Here is a 25,023-nt window from a genome sequence, read left to right as displayed (position 1 = left end):
ACCTACATGTATTATTATGTCCATATCAACATATATACAAATTGTACATCTTGCATTTCAATTACAAATGCCTAATATGTTTGTGATTTCATTTTGATTGATTTTTTTTTTCCCTTGGTGGTGGCTGAAAATGAATGAAGATGTCTGTAAACACTCCCTTCTAATAAAAAGATTTTTGTCTTTTTAATGTGTATTTTATTGCTGTGTACATCAGACAAAAATGCATTGTGTTTAATAATCACTGTTAAATTCAAATGATTTTCAAACTTGTGGTTCTTCATATTTCTAGGATATGTTAGAAGGACTCCTGCCTCGGATCAAAACAACAAAATCAACGCTATTGGATGCTTGCCAACCCTTCAGCTTAATTTTATGTGTGCCAGTCACATGTCAGTTCATTCAGCTATGTCCTTTTTCAGGTTTTGTTCAGGAGCTCTTCTACTTTCAAAAACTGTGCCCTTACATTTATGTCATGGACACTTTGATATTTCGTTAAGAACATGCTTCATTTGTCAGATGATTACACCCTTGATAGGGAGATGAACCATAAATTGATGTGATGTGATAAATTGATGTGATGTAATGTGACACACGCACACACATTGTACACACACACATACATTATGCCACTGAAGTTTATGAGGCAGAAACTCACAGACTAGTCTTTGCTCAAGGCATAACTTTTGTTGTTGGGCTGCGTTACATTACATCCCTCAGGTGCAGCATCGGCACAGGGTGATGGGAAAGATGCGGATGGGGGTACCTCCCTCGGGCTGGGGGTCACGAATATCGGGGTCGCTGAGAAGGCAGAGCCGGAGAAGAAGCCTCCTCTGATCAGGATGCCGACGAATGAGCAAGGTGGGTCAGATCCCTTCTCATTCTGCCCTTCTGTCATTCCATCCATCCATCCGTCCCTTCATCAATCCATCCACCCTTCTGTCCATCCTTCCATTCTTCCTTTGTTGGAATGCATGACAAGTTTGCAAGATTAAATCATTACAGCATCTTGTTCCTCTATAGCACCCTTTGATTTGCAGGACGATTGAGGCATGAAGCCAGACCTAACCTGACCAAAATACTTGTTTCAAGTAATGGCAATGACACTATATTAGCGAAGCAGTGAAATATTCAGGGAAAAAACCATCAAACTGATTCTCAACATGACAATATGCATGTACATGTAGTTCCAATCAAATCTGCCATAACCACAGGCGGCTTGTATTTGTGCAGTACCGTGACAATGGCATTTTGAGACAGCGGTGTTGACAGGGTTAATGGCAGCAACCTTCAAACAGCAGGGCACTTGAAAAGTTCAGCGCAAAGGAGCATTGGTTATGGCTGTTGAAATGTTACATAATCATCTGGATGATTTCAGAACTTAGAAGGGAGTGATATCCGAGTATTCATAAGTATTGAGTGTATGTGGCAATGTTAGCAGAACACATTAGCAAAACTTGAAGAAAATCTGACAATCTGTCAAAAATTTATGACTTTTAAAGTTTTGGTTCTGCCCTTGCTGGGTGAGAAGACTACGATGATGTTACCGCAGGACAATGATGTAATAAAAGAAAATATAAAGAGAATCAACACATTTTAATTTTTCTAGCTTGATGCATAGTTCAATGAAGGAGCACAAAAACTGGTTTTAATTTTTCATTGCTTTTGTGTTTCTATCATCAATCCTTTATCAACGATCAGAGACACCATCGGTGGAAGACTCTGAATCCAAGCTGAACGACGAGCTGGCGAAGATCGTCCAGGAGACGGGCCTCCTGGAGAAGAAGGGTCCCAAGTCCAAGAAGGGGAGCACCAAGAGTAGCACGAAAAGCAGCAAGAGCAACAAGAGCAGCAAGAAATCCGCCAACGGGAAGGAGGCAGAGGATGCCCCCGATGCTGAGGAGAAGGACGCCTTCATTGTTGGTAAGAGAGTCACCTCCTCTTTCTCCCCCTTCCCCTCCCTTAGCAATATCATCCTTATTACCTTTGCCAAGGGAGGAGGCTATTTTATCTTCAGCGTTTGTTTGTTGGTTTGTTGGTTTGTTTGTTTGTTCGTGTGCGGAATAACTCACACAGTTGTGAGCGAATTTAGATGAAACTTACAGGAAAGGTTGAGAATGACACAAGTAACAGATGATTAAATTTTTGTAGTGATTCGGCAATTTTTGTGGATTTTATGAAGGATTTTTAATATTTTGGCAGATCAGGTCAATGAACTTGGGAGTTCAAGCTGTGCATTTTGAGGTTTCATATGCACTGCACTATATGTCTGCACTATATGCATTGAATGGAAGAGGCAAGTAGCAAAAATGTCATGCTGAGAACATTTGGCTCATTTCATGTCGCAAAAATATCATGTATTACAGAAATGTGCATTAATAGGACATCCTAGATTATTGTTTTATCACTCATTTGTGTGAGATGAAAACTAAGTATCCCAAAACCCTTTTTTTTCTTCCTCATGTAGACTGCAAAAACTCCCCTCCCTCAGTCAGGGTTTGAATGTATCATACACCAGCACACTCTGTGTGGTGCATCGAAGCGGTAGCATACTGTGTATACACCTAATATATTTGTGAGGTTTTAATTTTCGTGAATTTCGCATATCAGGTACTATTCACAAATTTAAAATGCACAAAGATATTAATTCTGTTCACGACATGAAGGTCACATATACGCATACATTTTTCTGCTGAAATTCTCGGGAAGTCCAGATGCGTGAAAAATCAGATTCGCTAAATACATGTACATACGTACGTATATGGCGTGTACAATACTTTGACTCTGCATTCTCTCTCTCTTTCTCTCTACCAGGCATACCCAAAGAAAGCAAGGCGGACATTATGCTCTACAAGCCCATGACGCCAGAACCGAAGAAGGAGGAACCGAAACGTAAGTTGATGCTTCCCTACCCCCCCCCCCCCCCCCCCCCCGACCAGATATGGCATAACATGTGAATATCAGTGCCATATAGGCAAAGTTTTTATGTGTTGTAAGCACTTCATTGGGAAGAAATTGAGTTGATCAGAATATTAGGATGTTGATTCAAAATATGATTCCGTGCATCGACGTCAGGCCAAAAAAAAAAAAAAAAAAGATTCTGCCTCATTTGGCCTAGGTGCAAAGTATGTGATGCATACCAATGTACAGTGTAGTCATATAATCTGTGAGCTTCCGAATTGGATCCAAGTGATATCCAAAGCTTTCATATGGAAGGAAATGTCTTGGAAAGCGGGAACATTGCTTGTGAGAGTGTGTTACTCGTGTGTATGTTTGTTTGTGTTTGTGTCTGTGTCTGTGTCAATGTCTCTGTCTATCTATACTTGTTTGTGTTTATTCAGCATATTCCTTTGAACTCATGAAGCAGACAGTGTATTCCAGTCAAAATTCCTCTCTCTTTTTATGAAAACTGGCAGTTACACATTTAAGTTCATCTGTGTGCTTTACCTCCCCCTCCCCAAATTTCTTATCCCAAACATGAGTGTGTCAGAATAATGTGCAGTATTGCTATCAATCAGCTTTTTTGTAAAATGTGCTAGATTGTGACTTCCTTTCAGCTGTTGATATTTGGACAAATAGTGCTAGGGTTTCCATCTTATCATTTTTTTTTTCATTTTGCCTCATTACCTGTTCTGCTTCATTAGCAGCCCCTCCAAAAGAGAAGAAGAAAATCCAGAAGAAGACCAAGAAGGCTCAGGCCCCTAAGCCGGAAAAACTGAAGAAGCCCAAGAAGAAGCCCAAGTCAGAATCCTCCAAGTCGTCCAAGGACGGACTGGAGCAGGAGGAGGATGCGAAGAGCAAAGCATCCAGCGAGAAGAAGGAGGAGGAGGAGAAGGAGGAGGAAGTACAGAAGGAAGAATCAGAGAAGGATAAAGAGGAGGAGCAGCCGCCGGAGAAGGAGGAAGAAGAGGAAGAGGAAGAGGAGGAAGCAGAGAGACAGTCTCCCGAGTCTCCGGAATTCATCTTCATCCATGATGTGAGTAAAGCTGGACTGAAGACCGTTTCCATGGCAACTCATACTGTCTCTCTTTATGCATGTATATATATTTGTATTATCTTCTGATACATCGGCATTCCACATTTGCGTGTGTTGCATTAAGTGACTTTGATTGGTCAAAGGTTGTATATTTTCATGGTCACCATTGTATATGTTGTACGACTTCAATTCACTGTCTAAGTACACTCTGTATATCACACGTTTTGGTGGCACTTGCTTCATAATGTCGGTTTTTGTATGCTTCTACATTTCTGTATCATTTTTCTGTTGTGTACATGGGTGGAATCATAGGAAAATGTTATATGCGTGGAGTATCATCAGTTCAAATAATTTTGTCATCAGTGAGCATGACAGCTGCTTTTTTAGCAGGGAAAGATACTCTTGTAGCATACATATCACTATTCAAGGGAGGAGGGATGTATCGATTGGAATTGCATATTCTAGAGCATTTTAAGCTTGTGTTATTTAAACTCAAATCGACACTTTTACAACTTTCAACAGTTATTACAACATGGCATTATTTGACTTGAAGACTTCAAGAGTTTCTCCCTGTGTGATTTCTGGAAAAAAACAACAACACATTAATACAATTTTGTTTGCAGACTTCTGAGGTGATAAGATCATTGCCTCTTCAAATTTGCATTTGCGCTCGCAACCAATATCACTTTTTTTTTTTTTTGGGGGGGGGGGGAGGGACATTACACACATGTACATGTATGAAACTGTTTTATTTCCTTTAACTTCCAAAAATCCAATATTGATGCCACTTCTGCCATTCTACTTTTGGGGATTTGTGTCAATTATGGAAGTTAACTAAATGGTATGGGATTGCATTATAAGTGAAATGTTTTATTAAAAACAAGCAGACACACCAATTAAAGGGATGGTATAGGTTTGGTTAAAAATGGGGCTTCAGATTTTTTCTTTTCTTTTTTTTGTGAGATAATGAGAAACTACTTTAATGAAATATGAAAAAGCATACAATAAGTGCATACAATAAGAGGAATTTAATGTTTCTTTCATGAAAGTTGGTTTTGAAATGGCTGAGATATCCAAAACAAAGTGATCCTAATAAAAGGCAGGTCCCACTTTTAATTAGGACCACAACCAAAATTGTATCATCCCTTTAAAGATCACTCCTTTACCGTGTCCCCTTCCATTCTCTGTTTCATTCCCATTCCATCTTCCCTCCATCCAGGAATTCTCCGAGTCCGAGGACGAACCGGTATGTATCCGCATCACCCATTCCATTTCTTCGTTTACCGATTCCACATTACGTACACTTTCACTTTTGTAATAATGCAAGACAAAAAAATAATAAACTGGTCAAAACCTGTATTGTATACATGGTAACATCAGTTTGCTGCAGGGAAGAGACTAAACTATTCACAACTTTGTGCTAGTACAACTGCGATACTGAAATCTTTCTTCCAGAAATCTAACTGATGGTGCAACATGTAGTACTGTTATGGGTATCAAATAAGATTTCACGCCAATGAGAAACAAATTCCAGAAAGACTTTCCTGAGCTAACACCACTGTTTCCATGACTACCTACGATGTCGCTTATGTTGAGAGATCTGTTGTATCAATGGCTTTCTCATCAAGGACAAGATTATTTACTGAATATAATCTAAGGGGTTGGGCGGTATTGTTTGTGCATGTAAATGAAAGCACGGAATTAGGATGAGCACTGCAGGTGTGTTTGACACATTGCAACAAATACAATACTTGATGCATTTTGAAGTATCTGTGTCATCTGTATCTACTCAATATGAAAGTTTTTGAATTTGTTGAGAAACTGCAGGACTGCCAGAAGACAGTGTCAACTGTAGAAGATCATTTTGCTACATCTTATTTGTTATATTTTAATGTTATGATGATCTTCAGCAGTTCTGATTCATTTTCTTATTTGTGTTTGTTTTTTTGTTTTTTTCCAGGGGGGGGGGGAGGTAGAAAAAAAAAAATTGCTTTTCTAGTCAGTATACACTTTTCTTCAGTTTTTCAACCTACTGTAAAAAGCTTCTCTCTGTAAAACCACAAATTGTATCATCACATGTAATAAATTCTGTAAGCATTACAAAGGAATACCATCTCTAACTCAAATGTAGCAACAAAAGTTTTTTTCCCTTTTACATCTGCATCTTATCTTCTTCTTCCTTTTCTTTTTCTTCTTTACTTCTTCTTCTTATCTTCCTCTTTCTTTTTGCTTCTTTTCTTTCGCTGTTCTCTTCCTTCCCTTCATTATTTATCATTCCTTTTATTACTTCTACCTCTACTACTGCTACTATTCAGTCTTTTGCTTCCTTATTTTTATAAGGGGCTGAGATCCATTTGAAGTCTGATTGAGTATTATCCATGTTTATGAGAACCTGAGTAGTAGAAGTATGGGTTCAGAGTTTTAATTTCAGATATACACAAACAGAAAAAAATATTGCCTTATGCTTTATTCTTCTTTGCTCCGTTTCTTTTTCTTCTGATTGGATTTTGATACTTAAGTTCCTTTTTTTCATTAGCCATAGCCAGCCATTCACATCACTCTGAATACAGATTTTGACAAAAATCTAAGTTTGAAAGTTTATCATATGCATGTGATCACCCTAAATTCAATTTTATCATGTCAAAGTTTCTTCAGGTATTCATTTCTTCTGCAACTACAACACTAACCAGAGCTTGGCACCATGTCACATTGCACTCATTTTGTATGATGTCTAAATTTGTAGTTTCTTAAAGCACATTGAAATTGTCGTACTCCCTTCTTCCATTGTCTAATATCCTTTGCCCATCACTTCACCTTTTTCTCTTCTTCTACTTCTTCTTCTTCTCCCTTCCCACACTCCTTCTTTACCTTTCCCATCCCTCTTTCCTTACTGTAAAATAATCTGCCTGCCTGTCTTTTCTAAATTTCCTCTACCTTCCTTCCATTTACCTTCCATGCCTTCCCTCCTAATCCCTTTGTCATTTTTCTGTCCTCCTTCCCTTCTTTCATACCTTTCTATCTTTCTCCACCTCCTTTTCCTCCCCCCCCCCCACTTTTGGCAATGCACTACCCTCTATTACCCCATCCCCTCCCCCTTCCTCTCCCCCTCCCCCTCCCCTCTCCATAGGCATTTATTTCCCCTCCCTCCCCCCCCCCCCCACCTCCCGTATTCTTACTTCTCCCACTCTACCCCAGAGTGACTGTCAGTTGTAACCTTGCAGATACATCATAATTTGGTCTGTGAAAAGTTGATTACATATCAGATTACTCAAGCAGACCCTTAACATTAAGTTGTTACACAATATTGTGCTGGTTGTGATTATCAAGATAATGAAATTTTATGTTTCCTGCATTCAGAAGATGATTTAAGCTAGTGAAGTACCATTGGGTTTCCTGCACGTTTAAGTCTGGTGTTTCCTATTCACCATGTATGTAGGCATTGCATACAGGTTCAATTATTTAAAGAAAAGACAAACAAACAAACAGGAGAAAAAAAAACAAATAAACCACTGATCATAGCTCCACGCAGGTTAATTACATGATCTGCTACCTGCTGGATACACAGTACATGAAGATACAATGTGTTTGATTGTAAATCAGACTCTCTCATTAAAACAGGCAGGTGTTGAAGATGTTTCCTACTTGCACTTCTAAGGCCAGATACTGTGTACCAACCTGCATGGTACATGTATTTATGAACCTGCATGGTATTTGCAAACCTACACTGAAATAATGACCCGTATAATATAATTTATTCCGCTGTTATTTTTCCAAGTGTAGGCCCTATTGCTTTGAATAGTGATTCCAGAATTTCAAAGAATGATGATGATGATCAGCAACACTCAATATTTTTTCGGCTCCTGCATGTCACCTAACTCGTCTCAGTGATGAGTTCAAGAACGGTTTTAATTTGTCATGTTTTTTTTTGGTTTTTTTTTAGTCACAGACTTTTGAAAAATAACTTATTTAGCAAAAAGTAGCATGTTATGATTGAGGAGACCACAGTGTGGAATTGTCTCTGTTTTTGTTGTGTTTTGTAACTTCACGTTTGACACAGACACACATTCACACCATCACCATCTTCCCTGCATTTAATGTGGCACAGTTACATTTTGTACATCTGTTCTGCTATTGACTCTCCAGTGTGAATGCACTCACACACATACACTCACAAGCACACACACAAACACATGCACAGAGTGGTACATAAGCAGTGTGTTCACACATTCATTCAGCATCAATGTTTTTGCTACAGGAACACCCCACAACCCTGCCCGATTTCATTTCGTTTCGTCGTCCATGAATCCACAGACAAATCATGTGCACATACTGTACACTGTACCTCATTCCCTCTCTGCACATAATTGTAGATTGCTGTCAATGACTGTGATTTCTCATATCCGTGTGTACGTGTGTGTGTTTTTGTTCGTTTTTGTTTGTTTTTCCATTTTATTCATATTTCATCTCAATGTGAAATGCACCAGTACACTGTACATCATCCAGACAGCCCACAGATAACCTTACTTTCACAATTAATTTTTTTCTCAAATTTCAATCACCCATTCACCACAAGCTTTGTCACATTGCAGTTTGGAATCTATTTGATCCGAGTACATCTGTCTATATTTGTGTGTGTGTGTGTGTGTGTGTGTGTGTGTGTGTGTGTGTGTGTGTGTGTGTGTGTGTGTGTGTTTTCAAGTGCCTGATTGTTTTTTCATTTGTTTGGCACTTTTTTTTTTTCATCCAAAATCATTTGTCACTGCTTTCACTCTGGCTGGACAAATCCACCATTTTCTCATATCACCTGGTGAGTTTTTTTTTCCCTCCACATTCATTGATTGATCATTGTTTTTCCATCTTTTTTAATTTTTGAAAATATGTGGCATGTTTGTTGCAAGAATGCATGCTGAGCAACTTCCCATGGGCATGAGAGATTCCTAGAATTGCATATTTCAGGCATCTATTTAAAAAAAAAAACATATATATTTTGTATTGTTCAGTCATTAGCCACATTCACATGTACAGAATAACAGGTTACTGAGCGTGCCCCAAACTCAAGTGTTTTTTTTTTGCAACCATTCACATGCTCCAAATTAGCAGGTTAGAGAGCGTGCTCTGAAACTCAATTTTTTTTTTTCAACTGTTCACACGTACAGAAATAACTCCCTAATTGCCAATCAATTAATTTATAAAACTATTGATCTTATGCCTCACAGTGATGTGGAGCGCACGCTGTTGAATTGTGACATTCACTTTGAATGATGGGATTTATAAACAGAATAGATCATTCCGTGCACCTTTGATCAATACTGTCATTGTTAGAAAGTACCGCACACGAGAACACAGCATGCATATGATTACACCAGAAGATTTTCACGTCTTTCATTAAAGGACAAGTCCACCTTCATATACATAAGGATTGAGAGAATGCAGCAATATTAGTAGAACACATCAGTGAAAGTTTGAGGAAAATTGGACAATCCGTTCAAAAGTTACGAATATTTTAAGTATCTGCGTAGTCACTGCTGGAAGAGAAGACTACTACAGTGTATGATGTCACATGCGTACAACTATATAAGGAATATAAAAAGAGAATTTCACAAAACTTTACTTTTTGAATAAAGTGCACATTTCTTCGACTTGCTACTGACGTATGTTAAGGGTAATATTATTCCCCCTGCCTTCTGAAAGAGAGAAGTCGAGTGTTCTTTTGTTATGCAAGAAAAATGGAAATATGTTGAATTTTCTTTATTCTTTCTTTGTATCGTTGTACTCATGTGACATCACAAGCTATAGTAGTCTTTTCATCCAGCCGTGACTGAGCAGAAACTTCAGTATTCATAACTTTTTAATGGATTGTCCGATTTTTGCTCAAACTCTCACTGATGTGTTCTACTAATATTGCTGCATTCACTCAACCCACATGTCTATGAAGGTGAACTTGTCCTTTAACAATCATGATCATGATTTGTTTTCTTCTCCTTTTGGCAGACAATGTTTTGCTTTCATAGATCTGCCAATGTCATCACCATCATTACTGTCACAATGAGTTTCTGTTGTTCTTTTTTTTACTTTCATTTCACATATCATAGTTATATCTGCAACTGAGATTTTCACATGATTTTTGTGATTCCAATTTCCTCATCAAACTTGCCCTGTGTTTGCCATCGAGCACATACTCAAATTTCATCAGTCACTATCAATTACCATGGCAACGTGTGTATCACCTTCCCACATGACTGCCACTGAAAACATCCAAATCACCCCTGTCTCTGCTATCATTATCTTAACTTTCACAATTTAGTAAATATATCTGTTAAAATAAATATCTTACATTTGCATGATAACTTTGCAAATCGGCAATGTTATCATGATACAAGCACTTGTACATGTACTCAATGGCATAATCATTATATTTACTGTATGCACTTTTTATAAGAAATGGATAAAGATTCTTACTGAGTTGACATTTGATTATCAGACAATTGTTATCTATCTCTGAAAACAGTCACACCGCAGGGGGTAGCGTTCTCATTTTATTTTGATATTACGTGTATGTTTTTCTTTCCAATCAATGGTTAAAATCAACTACATGTTCTTTCAACCAGGGCCCTGTTGCATAAAGCTATGGTAACTTTATAATAGATCTAATTCTGCAATTAGTTTATCCATCAATGATTTCATAGCTTTTATTGGCTGTGGAATAGTGTTGCGATGATGGTAGTTACCATTGAATGCAGAGTTATCATTAAGAGTAAAGTTACCATTAGTTTGATGCAGCTGGGTCCAAACTTCAAGTCTTAAATGCTTTGGTACATGTGCATACGTCTTGTTTGCCCGTGGACAGCTTGCATGTTCTCTCTCCAGTGTTTGTGCACCTTGAAGGTCTTGTGCAAGATTGTTCTGGTGCAAACATCCTATTAGTAGTGTCTGAGGAAAGACTTACTTTTTGTGCAGAAGTATTGTGTTTTCCCTTATTATTTTTTAGGTGTTCGTGCCTTACTTCGTTCATGTGAATCTAGACAGGCATTCTTTGATTGTGTATATTCTTGTGATTTAGATAGCATTTATATTTGTGTGCATGATTTTTGTAGGACTGATTTTTACCCGGTGTCCCGTTTGATAATATTGTGAGAGTTTAGATACTGCATGGAGCTTTTTTTTTAATTCTTTTTGGTTGAGAATGCATTGTATGATTTGTGTAAAATTTTGACAGAAAATCTGTTTGACAAGTTGATATGGATCATAGGCACCAGGTAAAAACTGTAAAATTTCAGTAAAGAATAATTTTTAAAAGTCTATATGCAATGTACTTTATCAAAATGACTGTCTTTTATGTGTTCTGTCTCTTAAATACTACATAGTTGGGGTTCTTTTCATATCTACAATCTTAAAAACCCTTTAAATTGTGAACACATTTGTACAGTTCGATAGTGAATTCCATTACTAAGTATCTAAAGAATGAAAAAGAAATGCCAGATAAAGTAGAAATATGAATCAAGCTTGCAAAGTACAAAGTTGTCAACAAGGCACGTAGTGCATTCAGCTCATAGCTCTGACAGCACACACAAAACATGCTTTAATATACGCTGGGAGTGCTAGAATGAACATGAGCGTGAGCATCTGAGGCCAAATCAGAAAGAAGTATGCAATAATCTCAAGTTAGAGTGTTTCCAGCCGCTATAGCATTGACACAAATGCTCAAATCTTGCTATTGCCTGGCAGCTGCTGTGGTCATTGAAATCATTGGCCTTATGATGGTACAAAATGTATACTAGTATATCTTAAGTACTGTAAACAACATGTTATATCGAACTCAAGAAAAGCCTAGCCTCCTAACTGATCTCTTATACGTATGATAACTGAATATTTCATCTGTCTTGTCATAGCATTGTACACATACCAAGAAAAGAAAGAAAAAGATAAAGCCATAGTTGCATGGGTTCCACTGCAATCATGTTGTGCCTCGTGATTGATATGAATTTTATGTTTTTTTTTGTTCACGGCAGCCTGCTCCTGAACCCCCGGAACCTGAAATTCAGCTGGAGCCCACGGTATCAGCCGTCCCCAGCGAGGACATGTCTGAATTCACAGATTTCACAGAAGTGAGTGATTTTATCTCTTTTAACCCCGTTGAGGACGAGTCCCGGGTATACTCGGGCAGGCGTCTATGGGAAATGCGTGTTGTAGCAAAATCAGCCCATCCTCAATGAGTTCCCTTGTCAGCCAGTCATTTGATAGTTCCCTTTGAGAAGCTTTCATTGATCAGACAACTAACACAATATTCTCAAGGAGCCATGACATAGTTGAAAATTTGTATTGAATGTGATTTGAATGTAGGGTTTAACCATACATAGCCCTTGTTTGTGGTTAATGTTGTGGGTTGCTTGAGGTGTCAGCAGAGATCCTTTTCCATCTGATACAGGCACAAAGTAGAACCTACAATAAGAAAACCGAATGGCTGTAGATAGATGTTGATATACAACTATGCCATATGCATATCATGATGTTTGTAATTATATTCTATATCTTAATTCAACTTCATTTGTTTGTTTGTTTGTTTTTGTTAGTTTTAAAGTGCTTCGAAACATGTTTGTATGAAGTGCTGTATAAACATTTCATATTGTTATTATTGTTATTATTATTATTATTATCAGTAACTTTCTTGTTCTGTTCTGTATTAATGCCCTTAGAAATACCCATATCAAGCGCTGTATAAGTGTTATTATTACCTCTGCCAAGGGAGGAGGTGTGTTTTCGTTACCGTTGGTTTGTGTGTTTGTTTGTTAGTTAGTTAGTTAGTTGGTTTGTCCGTGTGCAAAATAACTCAAATAAGTAGTTAACGGATTGGGATGAAACTTGCAGGAAAGGTTGAGAATGACACAAGTAACAAATGATTAACTTTTGGTAGTGATCCGAGAATTTTGGGGGAATTTATGAAGGATTTTTGATATTTTGGCAGGTAGGGTCAATGAACTTGGGAGTTCAGGCTGCGCTTATTTGAGGTTTGCATGCGCGCACTAAAGTGTGTGCTCTAGTTTCTGCTAGGGTGAGGCGCGCCGTGCAGCTGAGGGTTTATGACGTAACAAAGGCTTCAATATTGGGAAATCGGGCGACTTTCTAACAAGATCAGTGGTGGAAATGAGCTGCATACTTGGCGGAGGTCTGCGCTCTCAGAGTGCTCTCTAGTTATCATTATGATATGATGTACACTGTACTTTCACCATTTTGTGTATACACAAGGGGTGCAATTAGCTGTTGTCTAAATACTTTGTGTTCTAAATACATGTACTTTGTAAAATATTGCAAAATATTTCTAATATACATTGTATCATTTTGGCCACATTAGCCCAATTCAAAAGATACTGAACACCACTGCATCAACTTTAGAAAACAGAAAACGTGTTATGTATAACACTGTACTGTGTATCTCTTAACTACTTCTAGAAGATAAGTCACTTTAAAGCATCCATCAAGGATTGAACAAAAAGAACAAGAAAAAAAGAAAGGAAATAATGCCAGTACTTCTTCTAGGGCAGGCAGGCAGTAAATTCATCTCTACGCTCTGTCTTGGATCATCTTCTTTCGAAATCCAGGATTCCACCAGTCAGGGTCCGAGCAGCATCTCGCGGTCCCAGGCAAAGGCGTTTAAGCGGGCAGCGGAGGCGGAGAAGAGGCGCGTCGCCGTGGAGAAGAAGAGGCGGGAGAGGGAGGAGGCCAAGCGCAAGGCCCAGGAGGAGGCAGAGCGCAAGGAGCGGATCCAGCTGGAGTTTGAGGAGGAGAAGAGGCGCAAGGAGGCAGAAGCAAGGTGAGATGGGGTCATGACCTATGACCTATGACCTATGACATTTGTTATGGAGAAGAGGAGGCAGAATGAACGCAAAGAAAATTATGATGTGAAGAAGAAAGGAGTAGGAAAAGAAGAGATAAAAGAAGGAAAAGAACAGGAAGAAGAATATGAAGGAAGAAGAGAAAGGAGAGGATGAGAAGATAACTATGGGAAAGTGATAGAAGGAAATGATGACAGTGAAAAGAAGGAATGAGAAAGAGGAAGAAGAGACAGCAGAGAAGAGGAATGAGAAAAGGAAAGTGTTAAAAAAGAAGACAGCAATGAAGAATGGTAAGATTATGAAGATTAGGAAGAGGATGGATAGGATAACACTGGAGACAAGAGAAAGAAAAATACATATAAAAAGGTACTCTAATTACTAGAATAATGTTTTCATGTTTTCGTGAAAGAGTGAGAATGCACTGTAAAACAAAAACTGACTTTGGTCTGCTTTATCGTAAATACAAATTACACTATATGTATTTCCTTGTATCCTTGGTTTACTGCTGTGTCTGTACAGCAGAATCTTCCCTGTCCATTACAGTGCACTCCTATTATAACGATCATGATTGTAACGAAATTCTTACTACAATGAAGTAAATATTCAGGTCCTAAGATTACAGTCTATTTATCTTCATATACAATGTACTGTACTGTTCAGCTATGACAAAATTTTGATATAACAGAGGAAAACTGCCGGTCATAGGGGGCTTCCTTATAATGAGAGTAGCCTGTATCAATATTTAGCAAGGTAGAATAAAAATTCTCTTTGCATTAAAGCTCTATTTCTAACATATGCCATTGTGTATTTGTGATTGCAAAATTATTAAAAGCCTCTGAATTGCTATATATGTGTATCTGAACACATTTTAGATAATTGAAGTGAATATCTTTCTCTCAAATTGGCAAATTCTCTGTTTTGTTTTTGTTTTTGTTTTTGTTTTTTTGTTTTTTTGGGGGGTCTGGTTTTGTACAGGTTTAATTATTTCAAGTAGTTCCATCAACTCTTTCTGTATTAGAGTATACTTAGTGACATTTAGAGTTGCCAATGTAAGTAAAAGAAAAAATGGAAAGAGTTGCCAATTTGATGATTACTAGGAGGTAACTTCTGCAAGCAAAATTACCCTGCAGGACATTGATGGGTAAAGTGTGTAATGTTTGTGCCTCGACCTCCCAACCATTGCAGGGAACGTGCAGAGAGAGAGGCGCTGGACCGTCAGAAGCAAGCCAAGGAGGAAGAAGAGCGCCAGCGTCAGGCCGCACTGGCCGCGGAGCGCGAGCGCCGGCAGCAGGCGGAGTACAAGCGCAAGATGGAGGAGATGGCGCGCAAGAAGAAAGAAGAGGAGGCAAAGAAGAGAGGTGAGATTGTCGTCAAATCCATCCGTAAAATTTAAGAGTTTGAGAAAGTATGCAAGATGTGTTTGAAAAGAAGTAAAAGCATTGCTTTGAATCTGCCTGGCATGGAATCCATGCTATAGTCAACCTTGTTTAACCCATTGAGGACTAGTTCCGAATATACTCAGGTAGGTGGCTATGGAAAATGCCGGTTGTAGCAAAATCAGCCCATCCCCAACGGGTTAAGTCGACCTCGCATAAGTCAAATAATCACCTAAGTCGAAGGTCTTTTCAAGTCCTAGTCTCTTTACATTCTATTGATTTCTCAAGTCGATGCTATTCCTTCAGTCCAAACAGATTCATCTTAAAGGTTGATTGTATTTTGATAAAAAAAAAGAATGGCCACTTGAAGAAGACAAGGGTTTTTTGCCCCTCCTTCATCACCCCACCCGCCCCCATGCACCCCCCCCCAAAAAAAAAAGGCCAACAAAACAAACATGCAGTAGGGTAACTGGAATGTAGTGTACACCGTACCCAAGCAGAGGCATCACAAAATGTTGAAAAGTATTTGAATTGTGAATCATTTTGATGTGAGAGAGAAAATGATGCCATCAATGTAGGAAAAAATGACATGGTAGCTGCAAAGGGATATTAACCTGTAGGAATTAATCTTCTTCACACCAACAATCTAGCTCGGTTGATTCACATTTAATCGACCTCCCTACTCTTTCCATTGAATTTTCTCTCCCCATCCCTCCCCTCCACCCATATAAATCATCATCTTCCTTCAACCTTTCTCTTTTTCTCTGTCTGTCTGTGTGTCTGTGTCTGTCTATCTGTCTGTCTTTTTATCTCACTCTCGCTCTTTCTGTCCTGACATCAGCTGAGGAGGAGGTCCGGCGGAAGGAAGAGGAGGAGAGGCAGAGGCTCGAGGCGGAGCAGCTGGCGGCCATGGAGGAGGCGGAGCGGCTGGAGTACGAGAAGCGGAAGCGGGCCGAGGAGCTGGAGGCGGCGCGCATCGCCGAGGAGGAGCGCATCCGGCGTGAGATTGAGGAGAAGATCGCCCAGGCCCAGGCGGAGAAGCTGGCCCTCGAGATGGCCCGGCGGCAGAAGGAGCTGGAGGCGCGGCTGCAGTTCAACAAGGAGCTCCACTCGGAGGCCAACGTCTTCGCCCACTCGCAGGAGATGACCCGCGCCTTCACGTGGTCCTACTTCGAGCTCCTCGACTACCTGGGCATCGAGATCCCGGACTCGCTGAAGGAGCACTACAAGGAGATTGCAGGAGGGGCAGAAGAGGGCTAGTCACTCGGATGGATGCTAGTTTCATCCTAGTGATAAGATGCAGAGTGTATAGTCTTTTCACAAAAGAAGATAGTTGGCTTCGAGAGCAAAGGTTTTCAATCTGGGTCACCTTCTTGTCTCCTTCAATAGAGGTGTATCCTGTCCTCTCAAAACTGCCAACCTTACTTCTTGAAGAGATCTAGGCTGATGAGCAAGAAATCTTGTGTAGAGTTCTTTTATTCTCACACCAAAGCTCTTTTGAGGGTTCAGACATGGTGGGCAGAGTCTGCCAGCTTATGCAGAGGTGCGTTTGAGCTGTCTGGGATATTGAATATAAATTTCTTTTCTGTTCTTTCCTATCATAAGTCTCCTTAAATCAAATTACATTCCATACTTAGAATAGGCTTTCTCTATTTATGGCTCAGCAGTCAAAAACATCTTGTATCCATTACATCTCTTAGACAACATGCCTATGTGTGCAGCCAGACTACACGGGGGGTGTGAACATAATGCAAAACATGCATGTCGTCTGTTGCCATGACAGAGCAAATTCCATACACACGTGTGAGAGAGGATTGCGAGAAAACGTACCTGCACAAGTGTGGACTGGGTGTTGCCCGGGATATCCTGAAAGTCCATAAAGAAGTCAGAGAGGACAGACATCTTGCAGTGCGCAAGTTTGTTCTGTTCTTAAAAATCCCTAGAAGATGAGAATTTGGCTCTGACGTCGCTTAATGATTGCGAGATCAAGACAGCGGGTAGAAGGTGCAAAACCCACAGTTTATTTATTGAAATGGGAGGGTATTTTATTTTATTACAAATGACATGTTGAAGTTTATGGATTGCTATTTATTGCTGTCAGGGTCGTGAAGTGAATATGGCCCATGCTTTTGTAATAACTACCAGGTATTAGCTATTCCAGTTTGTTGAAGAGTATTAAGATTTGAGGCATTACTGTGCTAAGAACCATCTTTTTCCTCTGGAAAGAATTGCAAAAATATGTCAATTATTGAGACACACAAATTGGTGCAGATGCACTGTTTGCCAAGAAAAATAGAACAAAATAAGGAAACCCCACCAAACATCAGAAGAAAAAATTTATGTAATTATATACTCTCGAGGAGCGAAGTACGAAATGTGGTTCTTTGTACTTTCACAGTGACCAAAGGAAGTTTTGTTTCTAAACTCCTCTAGTAAGATTGATTGGTCATGAATATTTGCTGTGTATTGTGCAGATCAACACAAAGTATTTTGCTACTGCAGCACGAGTGAAGCCAAGTTTTGTATGCAGATACCTGTTTCCAAAAAATATTACATTCCGTAATGTAGTCCATAATACGACATAAACTATGCAGGAGCAATGACTTTGCATTGTTCCCTACATCATATTTGTGTGGCAAAGTTTGTATTCTCTCCGTCAGAAACCTTGATGGATTATTGAACTACGCAAGTACGAGTGAGTAGGTGAAGTGCTGCAAAACAAGTTTTGTAGATGATAGAAATCTCTTCCACTACCAGTATGCATTTCCAAGTCATTTAATGTCATTTGAACCCTTCTTTTCATGAAGCCTATATTCTTTTAAGCACACCTACTGTGAATTTTCTTTAATGGTCATGAAAAAAATGTTTTGATTGGTAGTGCATTGGTACAGATGGATAATGTGTCAACGGTCTCTAACTTGTAAGTGTATTCTGCCAGACTGAAGACCATTTTTCAGATGGCTACATGTAGCATTCAGCAATGGCTATCACCAAAAACAAAACCAACAGCATATTCCAATCTGTGCATTAGCATCTCTATACCATTCATTGTTGAGGCATTTTAGCTTGTTCACTTGCAAATTATAAAATCCACTTGAGCTGTGCTCATGGAGGGCAATTTCCCTATACAGTGGAAACTCGATATAACGAGATGGTCAGGACCGAGTCATTTTCCTCGTTATAGCCGATATCTCGTTATATCAGTAGGCATAAAAGAAGGCATAAAATAAAGACATTAATTTGCACATGTGGGACTACCCATCATATTTCAATCAATACTGATAACTTGATATTGTGTGTGAGGGAATTACTCACCTTTATGGGTCAGAAGATGTTTTTCGCCAAGGAAATCCAATATCAAGAATGTGTCTCTTATTAATTGTAGATGTTTGAATTTGTAAATTTATATAGCTTGCGATTGTATCAATACAAGATCGTCTGTGGATTGGTACATGTATGTGGTTATCGTATGGGTGTGTGTTGTGTGGAAAGCTTGAATATGGTCTGCACAATGCTGTGTGTGCATGTGACACATTCTATATGTACATTATGACTGCGTGTGTGTGAAGACGGGGAATTCCCTAAGTAGAAGGCCAATAACAGCATCAGATTGCCTCACACCTGCTAAACGTCATGATGATGTCATGTATACATATAGCCGTCCCACTACATTTTCTGCGTGTATCAGTGTGCGTGCACACACGCACTTCACACGTACAACATGCAGTGCTAGCTGCGCTGGAGTGCTTAATGATTATGTGTGTACAAGACAGTTTTTGGCGCATGAAGCTTTACAATCTCGGAAGATGATAGCACAGGCGAAGTAAAGCTTTACCGAAGGCATTTTGCTTTACCTCGCTATAGCAGGTTTGATTTACTATGTTTTTCTTTGTTTGGAAGTCAAAAAATTTATCTCGTGATAGCAGTTATTTCGTTATAGCCGATCTCGCTATAAGAGTAGCATTTTACATAGACTTGTGTGGAAGGAAATTTGGGACCGAGAAAATTTCCTCGTTATAACCGATATCTCGTTATAGCAGTGTTCGTTATACCGAGTTTCCCCTGTATTAACCCTATCTATGCTAGGGACTTTGGACAGTGTGTACAACCCTATTGGGTTTTTCCGTGCTAATCGGCACTCTTACGTGCACAAAGGGTTATCGAGGGATAGTACACATTTACACAGTCTTGGCAGTTGGGAGTGTTGAGCACGTACTCTGTTGTATAGGTTGAGCCAGTGATGTACAGGATATCCTATAGGTATTATGCTCTTTCATTATACAATATATATGCAAGCCAATCAATTCTAATGCCCGATCTATTTTCTATTCTGTATTCTATGCAGGTGTCGTGTATGGAATCAGCTTCCTTTCTGTATACATGTAGGTGGAGTTAGCAATAACTGCCACATTTATGTAAATGTTGATGTATATTTTTGTGACAGAAATTCTACATATGATTATTGGTATAGTATATTTGTCATTCGTCCAGTGTGCCCATTTCCCTAATAGATTGATTACTTCTATGCAAATATATTTGATTATGCTAATGTAAATAGAATTCACGTATATATTGATTGAAAATGAAAAGGTGAATGTATCATATTCATATATTAGCATTCTTTCATCGGCAGGGCCGTATTATGAAACTAGGGAACAATTCACATTTTTTAAATCTTTTTTTTTTTCTTATTCTGATTGTACCTGTGAGAATAAAAACTGAGTTAGGATGCACTCCTGAAATGACACACTTTATCACTCTGCAGCACATTTGGGTACCAGGTAGGTTATCAAAGCAAGTCATAATGACAGTACAATTGTAATAGGTTTAGTACTACACATACTTATAATGTTCCTTGAAAGGGCCTGTGGAGACGTACGCTGTAGAACTATGATTGTCCTTTTTAAATTCTGTCAAAAGACTACTGATAATACCTTTGCATTCAGCAATAAGATTTACCACTAGCCTCAATAAAATGATAAGTGACCAATATTTTGCAATTGTCTCATGAAAAGAAAGGACCAAAACTTATTATAGTGTGATGTGGAGTTGATATGCAAAATTGAGAATTAGTCTTCATATGCTTGGATAACCTTAGTCTTCATTCTCCTTTGTCGGATGGGAATGTTTCAAGATACTTTTTTCTTCTCTTGAAGGGCGTAAACTCATCTTCAATCTTTCATTGACCTACGTTTCTATTTTTCTTTTTACAAGTTGATTACTTGGTAAGTACAATGATTGTGCAATATATGTGATATAACAATTCGTTTGTGGATTAGACGTCGGAATAAGTGAACTCATTCCAGAAACCATATGGAACACCGTTCTTGTGTGAACTGCAGAGGACACATACATACAATATTGATATTCTTGACTCGTGTAGATGAAGCTGTATATTATTATGTAGATAATGTGAGTTCTGCCGTCCGTCCTCTGACACTCCTGTTGAGTATATTCTTGCTTGGAACATGCTAATAAACACTGAATTTTGAATTACACTCCCTCTCTTTTTTGTTCATGACTTTCTTATTTTGGATGTCTTTTTAAAGGGATGGTATAGTTTTGGTTGAGATTGGGGCTTCAGGTTTCGGACATTTCCCAGTTATAATTCTAAGAGGAATTCAAAGTTTATTTGATGAAAATTGGTTTTGAAATGGCTGAGATAGTCAAAAACAAAGAGGTCATACAAAAAAAAAAAATGTGTTGCCTTTGTATATCTCGGCCATTTCGGAACCGATTTTCATTAAATAAACTTTGAATTTCTGTTAGAATTGTATGCTCTTTAACGTTTCATAGATGGTTTCTAATCATCTTGTAAAAAGTTAAAATCTGAATCCTCATCTCAACCAAACAATACCATCCCTTTAACCCTAACTAGGCTGGGCTATTTAGGTAGATGATGGAGGGGGGGGGGGGCCTCCCAGGCCCCCCCTCCAGATCTCGATCGCAACGAATATTGCCTATGACGTAATCTAAAATACCATGAAGTTAATATTTTTTTAATTGTCATTTATGCTAAATTATGCTAATTTATGCATAATGATGCATGAAATCAGACAATTTGGTGTAAATCACTAAATAAAGCTCAAAACAGGCACTTTTTTTTGTGAATAATATTTTTAGTGTCCTTAGCAAATGTAAGAGAAAAAAATTGTGCAATCAGACAAAATTTCTTTAGCATTTTATTGCTTTTTGAATTTCTTATGTATTTCTTTGTTTTTTTCGACTTTATGTTTTTCATTGTTTTTTCGATGAAATTTGTTGGCGACATTGTTCCGAACAAGAAAGTATGTTATTAATTGATTTTAATCAATAAAACACCAAAATAATCATGCTTTTATGAAATTTGCCTGTAAGCACAGTTTGCATTGAAATTGTACACGAATTCACGTATTTGAGCAATTTTTTGTCTGACATGCACGTACATATACATGCGCAACTTCGGAACCGCGCGCCCGGGCATCGCAAATTTGATGTCAAAAGATGCGGGAAACTCGAAAGAAAAAAGTCATGAAACGTCGCGGCGATAGCAGCTTTTCGCGATAGCGATACATCGCGCGGAACGTGGAGGGGGGGGGGGGCCTCATAGTGTCCCCCCTCCCACAGTAGGGAGAATTTTTGAAAATCTGTGTGTGAAAATGGCGTTTTCTTGCATCTAAAACATCACTAGTTTAAAAAAAGATAAGATTAAAAAGAAAAATGGTCCCCGGATTTTTTATTTATTTATTTTTTTTTTTTTTTTTGGGGGGGGGGGGTTGCAACCCCCCCCCCTCTAGATCCGCTTCTGACATTACTCTACTGAACATAACTATCCGCAGACTAATCTGACATCAATTTATAAAGAACTGTACTCCAAGATTATACCATAATATATGTTTTATTTGCGGAAATTAATCAGAAAAGTGCAAAAATCGGCCTCCAGGAGGGTTATACAGTTTAAAATATTTCCAGCACAGTTCAGTTCAGTTCAGTTCATTTTTTCTCCATCGCGACATAATCAATAACATATGCACGGTGTAAGTGAAAGTAGAGAATTTTAACATAAGTAGTCGATAAAAAGGGAATACACTATACTTTAGAAGGGGCTCATACAAATATAATAAGCATTACAGTGATAAATCAATCAGAGGACGGAGAAGGGTGACCCACCGAAGTAGATAGTGGGCCCCCAGTTGCAATATACAATGTACCTCCGAAAAAAAGGAAGATATCCATGGTCACCAAACCCAGTTGATATTGCTTGAAAAATTAGCCAAATTAAATATGAATACATACATAAGTTTGTATTGTTTCATAGGGGTGAATATACACCTGAATGAAACATCATACAGCTCTAATTTACCCTTGTGCTCATAATATTTGAGCATGGGATTGACCTTTGTTTTATCGATAGTATTTGTATAGGACATCATAACATACATTATCAAGAAAACATATGTTTAAATAAACACTTCTTTTCCGAAACAATTGCATCTCATAAGTATTTTTTGCAATAATTTTTTTCGTTGTTATACTTCCTAATGCTATATCTACACACAGATTTAAATCGAGGTAATATTTTTCTTACTTTACAATCATAAATTTCCTTTCTTACTAGCACAGGAATATAATTTAATGCCGAATTTGCCGATACCTGTCCAATAAAACCAAATATTATATACATTGTGAATAATTTTCCGCCGTAAATGTTTAATCCGCATTAGGCATAATCCATTATCCTATTTCAGCCCATAGTATATCAACATATTGACACTCACTCAAAAGATGTAGTAAAGTTTCAACGGTAAAAACAAAACCAAAACAAAACAAAACAAAAAAACATTTTTTTTTTTTTTTTTAAATCAACCAAATCAATCTTATTATGCGTCTGTCTATAATCAAAGGATGCTCAAAACAATCAGAGGGTTGCGGGAGACTCAACTCTCGGGACGACAACGCATAATTCCAAACTTCGATTCAATTATTGACATGATTCAACATCTTTCTAGATGGGAACATTGTTGAACATCTCATTTTTTTAGATCTTCTGATGATGAAGGCTTTTGAAATCCAAATGTCACTTTTTAATCAGCCCACCGACAATTCCCTCCCCCCTATTCAGGGTAACAGGAATCGCAGCAAGACCTCCATGGAAAACCAGCTATAGGCCAGTGCAGCTGAACATGGGTTATCCAGTCAACTTGTCATATGGAAAATGAAACCGACAAATGTACAAACAAACAATCAAACAAACAAACAAACAAACAAACAAACAAACAAACAAACAAACAAGTAAGCAAACAAACACAGGGATAAGCGAAAGCAGATTCATGAATGGTATAATGGACGTGGTTAGATTGACCTTTTCTAGACATAACATTATGGGATTATCATCACAGGACGCAAGGAGAGGACAAACAAGGAAAGGATAGATGAAATGTATATTATAGCAAGGAAGATGAAAAAGAAAAAAGAGGATGATGGAGCTGGTTACGGACAACAGCAAGTCGTAAAGCAGCCAGTGGTGACAAGGATACCCATCTCCTCGTGGAGCGGATTATAGGGTTGGCGATGACGAAGATGTTGACGTCACCTATGACGTAATAATGTTTGCAAACTCTCTTCTACCCATGTGTTTCTACGGTAAATGTTTTCCTAAAGCGTTTATGTATGGATTCAGCGAATGCGGAAATATTAGCGAAATTCGCAGTAAAAGGTTGATTGAACTCTGTGAATCTCTTCAAAAGTGATGACTTCTCGAAGGTTTGATGACCCCGGCCGTTCTGCCTCCGCCCATCGACCTCTTGATGAAAACTACAGCAATCTTTAGGTGACATCACCGGAGAAGATCGTTGTAAAGGAAATTATTTATAACAAGACTTTCGAAAAATTAACACCGTTTAGTGGGACCTTCAAAGAGCACATGCCCTATCCATTCTCGTCCAGAAGGCATGAAAATTGTTGCCATAACTTATTTTAACAGCGTGGCGAGGGGGTATACTTTCCATTAAAATAGAGAAAGAAAGAATATGAGAGAGAGAGAAAAAAATGAAAATATCAAAATTAGGGAGTAGTACGTTTATCATACGAAGCATTTTACAGCGTGATTGTAATGTAAACTAAAACATGTGCAGGAAATACGAACAAACCAAAGAAGCGAGGAAACAAATAAAGGTGCAACACTGTAAACACATCAACAAACATACACGACGTATAGGCCTACAGATCAAAGCATGATTGTTATGACTCGCATTCAGAAGATGGACATTGACGAGGTGAAACAATAGAGGGCAATATAGTGTTTGTGGACGCCGCGCGTGTGTGCAGTGTGGACCTTGGGAATTTGAAGAAGACCCCAGCTTATGATTGGTGTCATCACCATGGTTATGACGTTGACGACGACGACGACGACGATGATGATGATCATGACGATGGTGATGATGATGATAACGCTGTATGAAAGGGCTCGACACGAACATTTTTCTCTACTGGCCCGTTCTCTCCTGTGCCTCTTTGTTTAAATTCGGAATTTTTGTGGCCCGAAAAAGAAACGTACTGGTCCGAAATTGTAGGTAACATAACAATCGACTTTGAGCATAAGACCCGGTCGGGCCACCAAAAGATAACTCTTTTGGAAATTGTGTGGCAAAACACTGCATTAGTGACCCAAGGCCACTTCTAATGTCGAGCCCTGGTTCTGGTCACCATTATCATTATTAACATTTTTATTTTGCAAATGAAACCCAACTTTAGACCCAGCTTTAGTGGTTCGAAATAGCTCTAAGATGTGAGTTAGAGGTAGAAACAGTCAATGTAAAAATGTTTAAAAAATGTTAAGTATTGTTGAATATACAAAATGTGAACA

At 38.5% G+C, this 25,023-nt stretch overlaps 1 protein-coding gene across 1 annotated transcript in view; it reads left to right on the top strand.

Annotated features, from left to right (window-relative positions):
- Window positions 1-16,497, top strand: part of LOC139732218 (uncharacterized) — a 51,476-nt gene extending 34,979 nt beyond the window's left edge. Inside the window, exons 19-27 of the mRNA XM_071643426.1 lie at window positions 718-858; window positions 1,699-1,920; window positions 2,812-2,889; window positions 3,645-3,973; window positions 5,193-5,219; window positions 11,983-12,078; window positions 13,570-13,781; window positions 14,989-15,161; window positions 16,021-16,497. Coding sequence (XP_071499527.1) covers window positions 718-858; window positions 1,699-1,920; window positions 2,812-2,889; window positions 3,645-3,973; window positions 5,193-5,219; window positions 11,983-12,078; window positions 13,570-13,781; window positions 14,989-15,161; window positions 16,021-16,439 — 1,697 coding nt within the window. The 3' untranslated portion in view covers window positions 16,440-16,497. The remainder of the gene's footprint in view (window positions 1-717; window positions 859-1,698; window positions 1,921-2,811; window positions 2,890-3,644; window positions 3,974-5,192; window positions 5,220-11,982; window positions 12,079-13,569; window positions 13,782-14,988; window positions 15,162-16,020) is intronic.
- The last annotated feature ends 8,526 nt before the right edge of the window (window positions 16,498-25,023 follow it).

Source organism: Diadema antillarum, unplaced genomic scaffold, assembly GCF_040938485.1.
Source record: "Diadema antillarum isolate AM-2024a unplaced genomic scaffold, OU_Dant_1.0 scf00000000, whole genome shotgun sequence".
NCBI lineage: Eukaryota > Metazoa > Echinodermata > Echinoidea > Diadematoida > Diadematidae > Diadema > Diadema antillarum.
The sequence above is the reverse complement of the archived record's forward strand: the minus strand, read 5'-3'. Positions and strand labels throughout refer to the sequence as shown.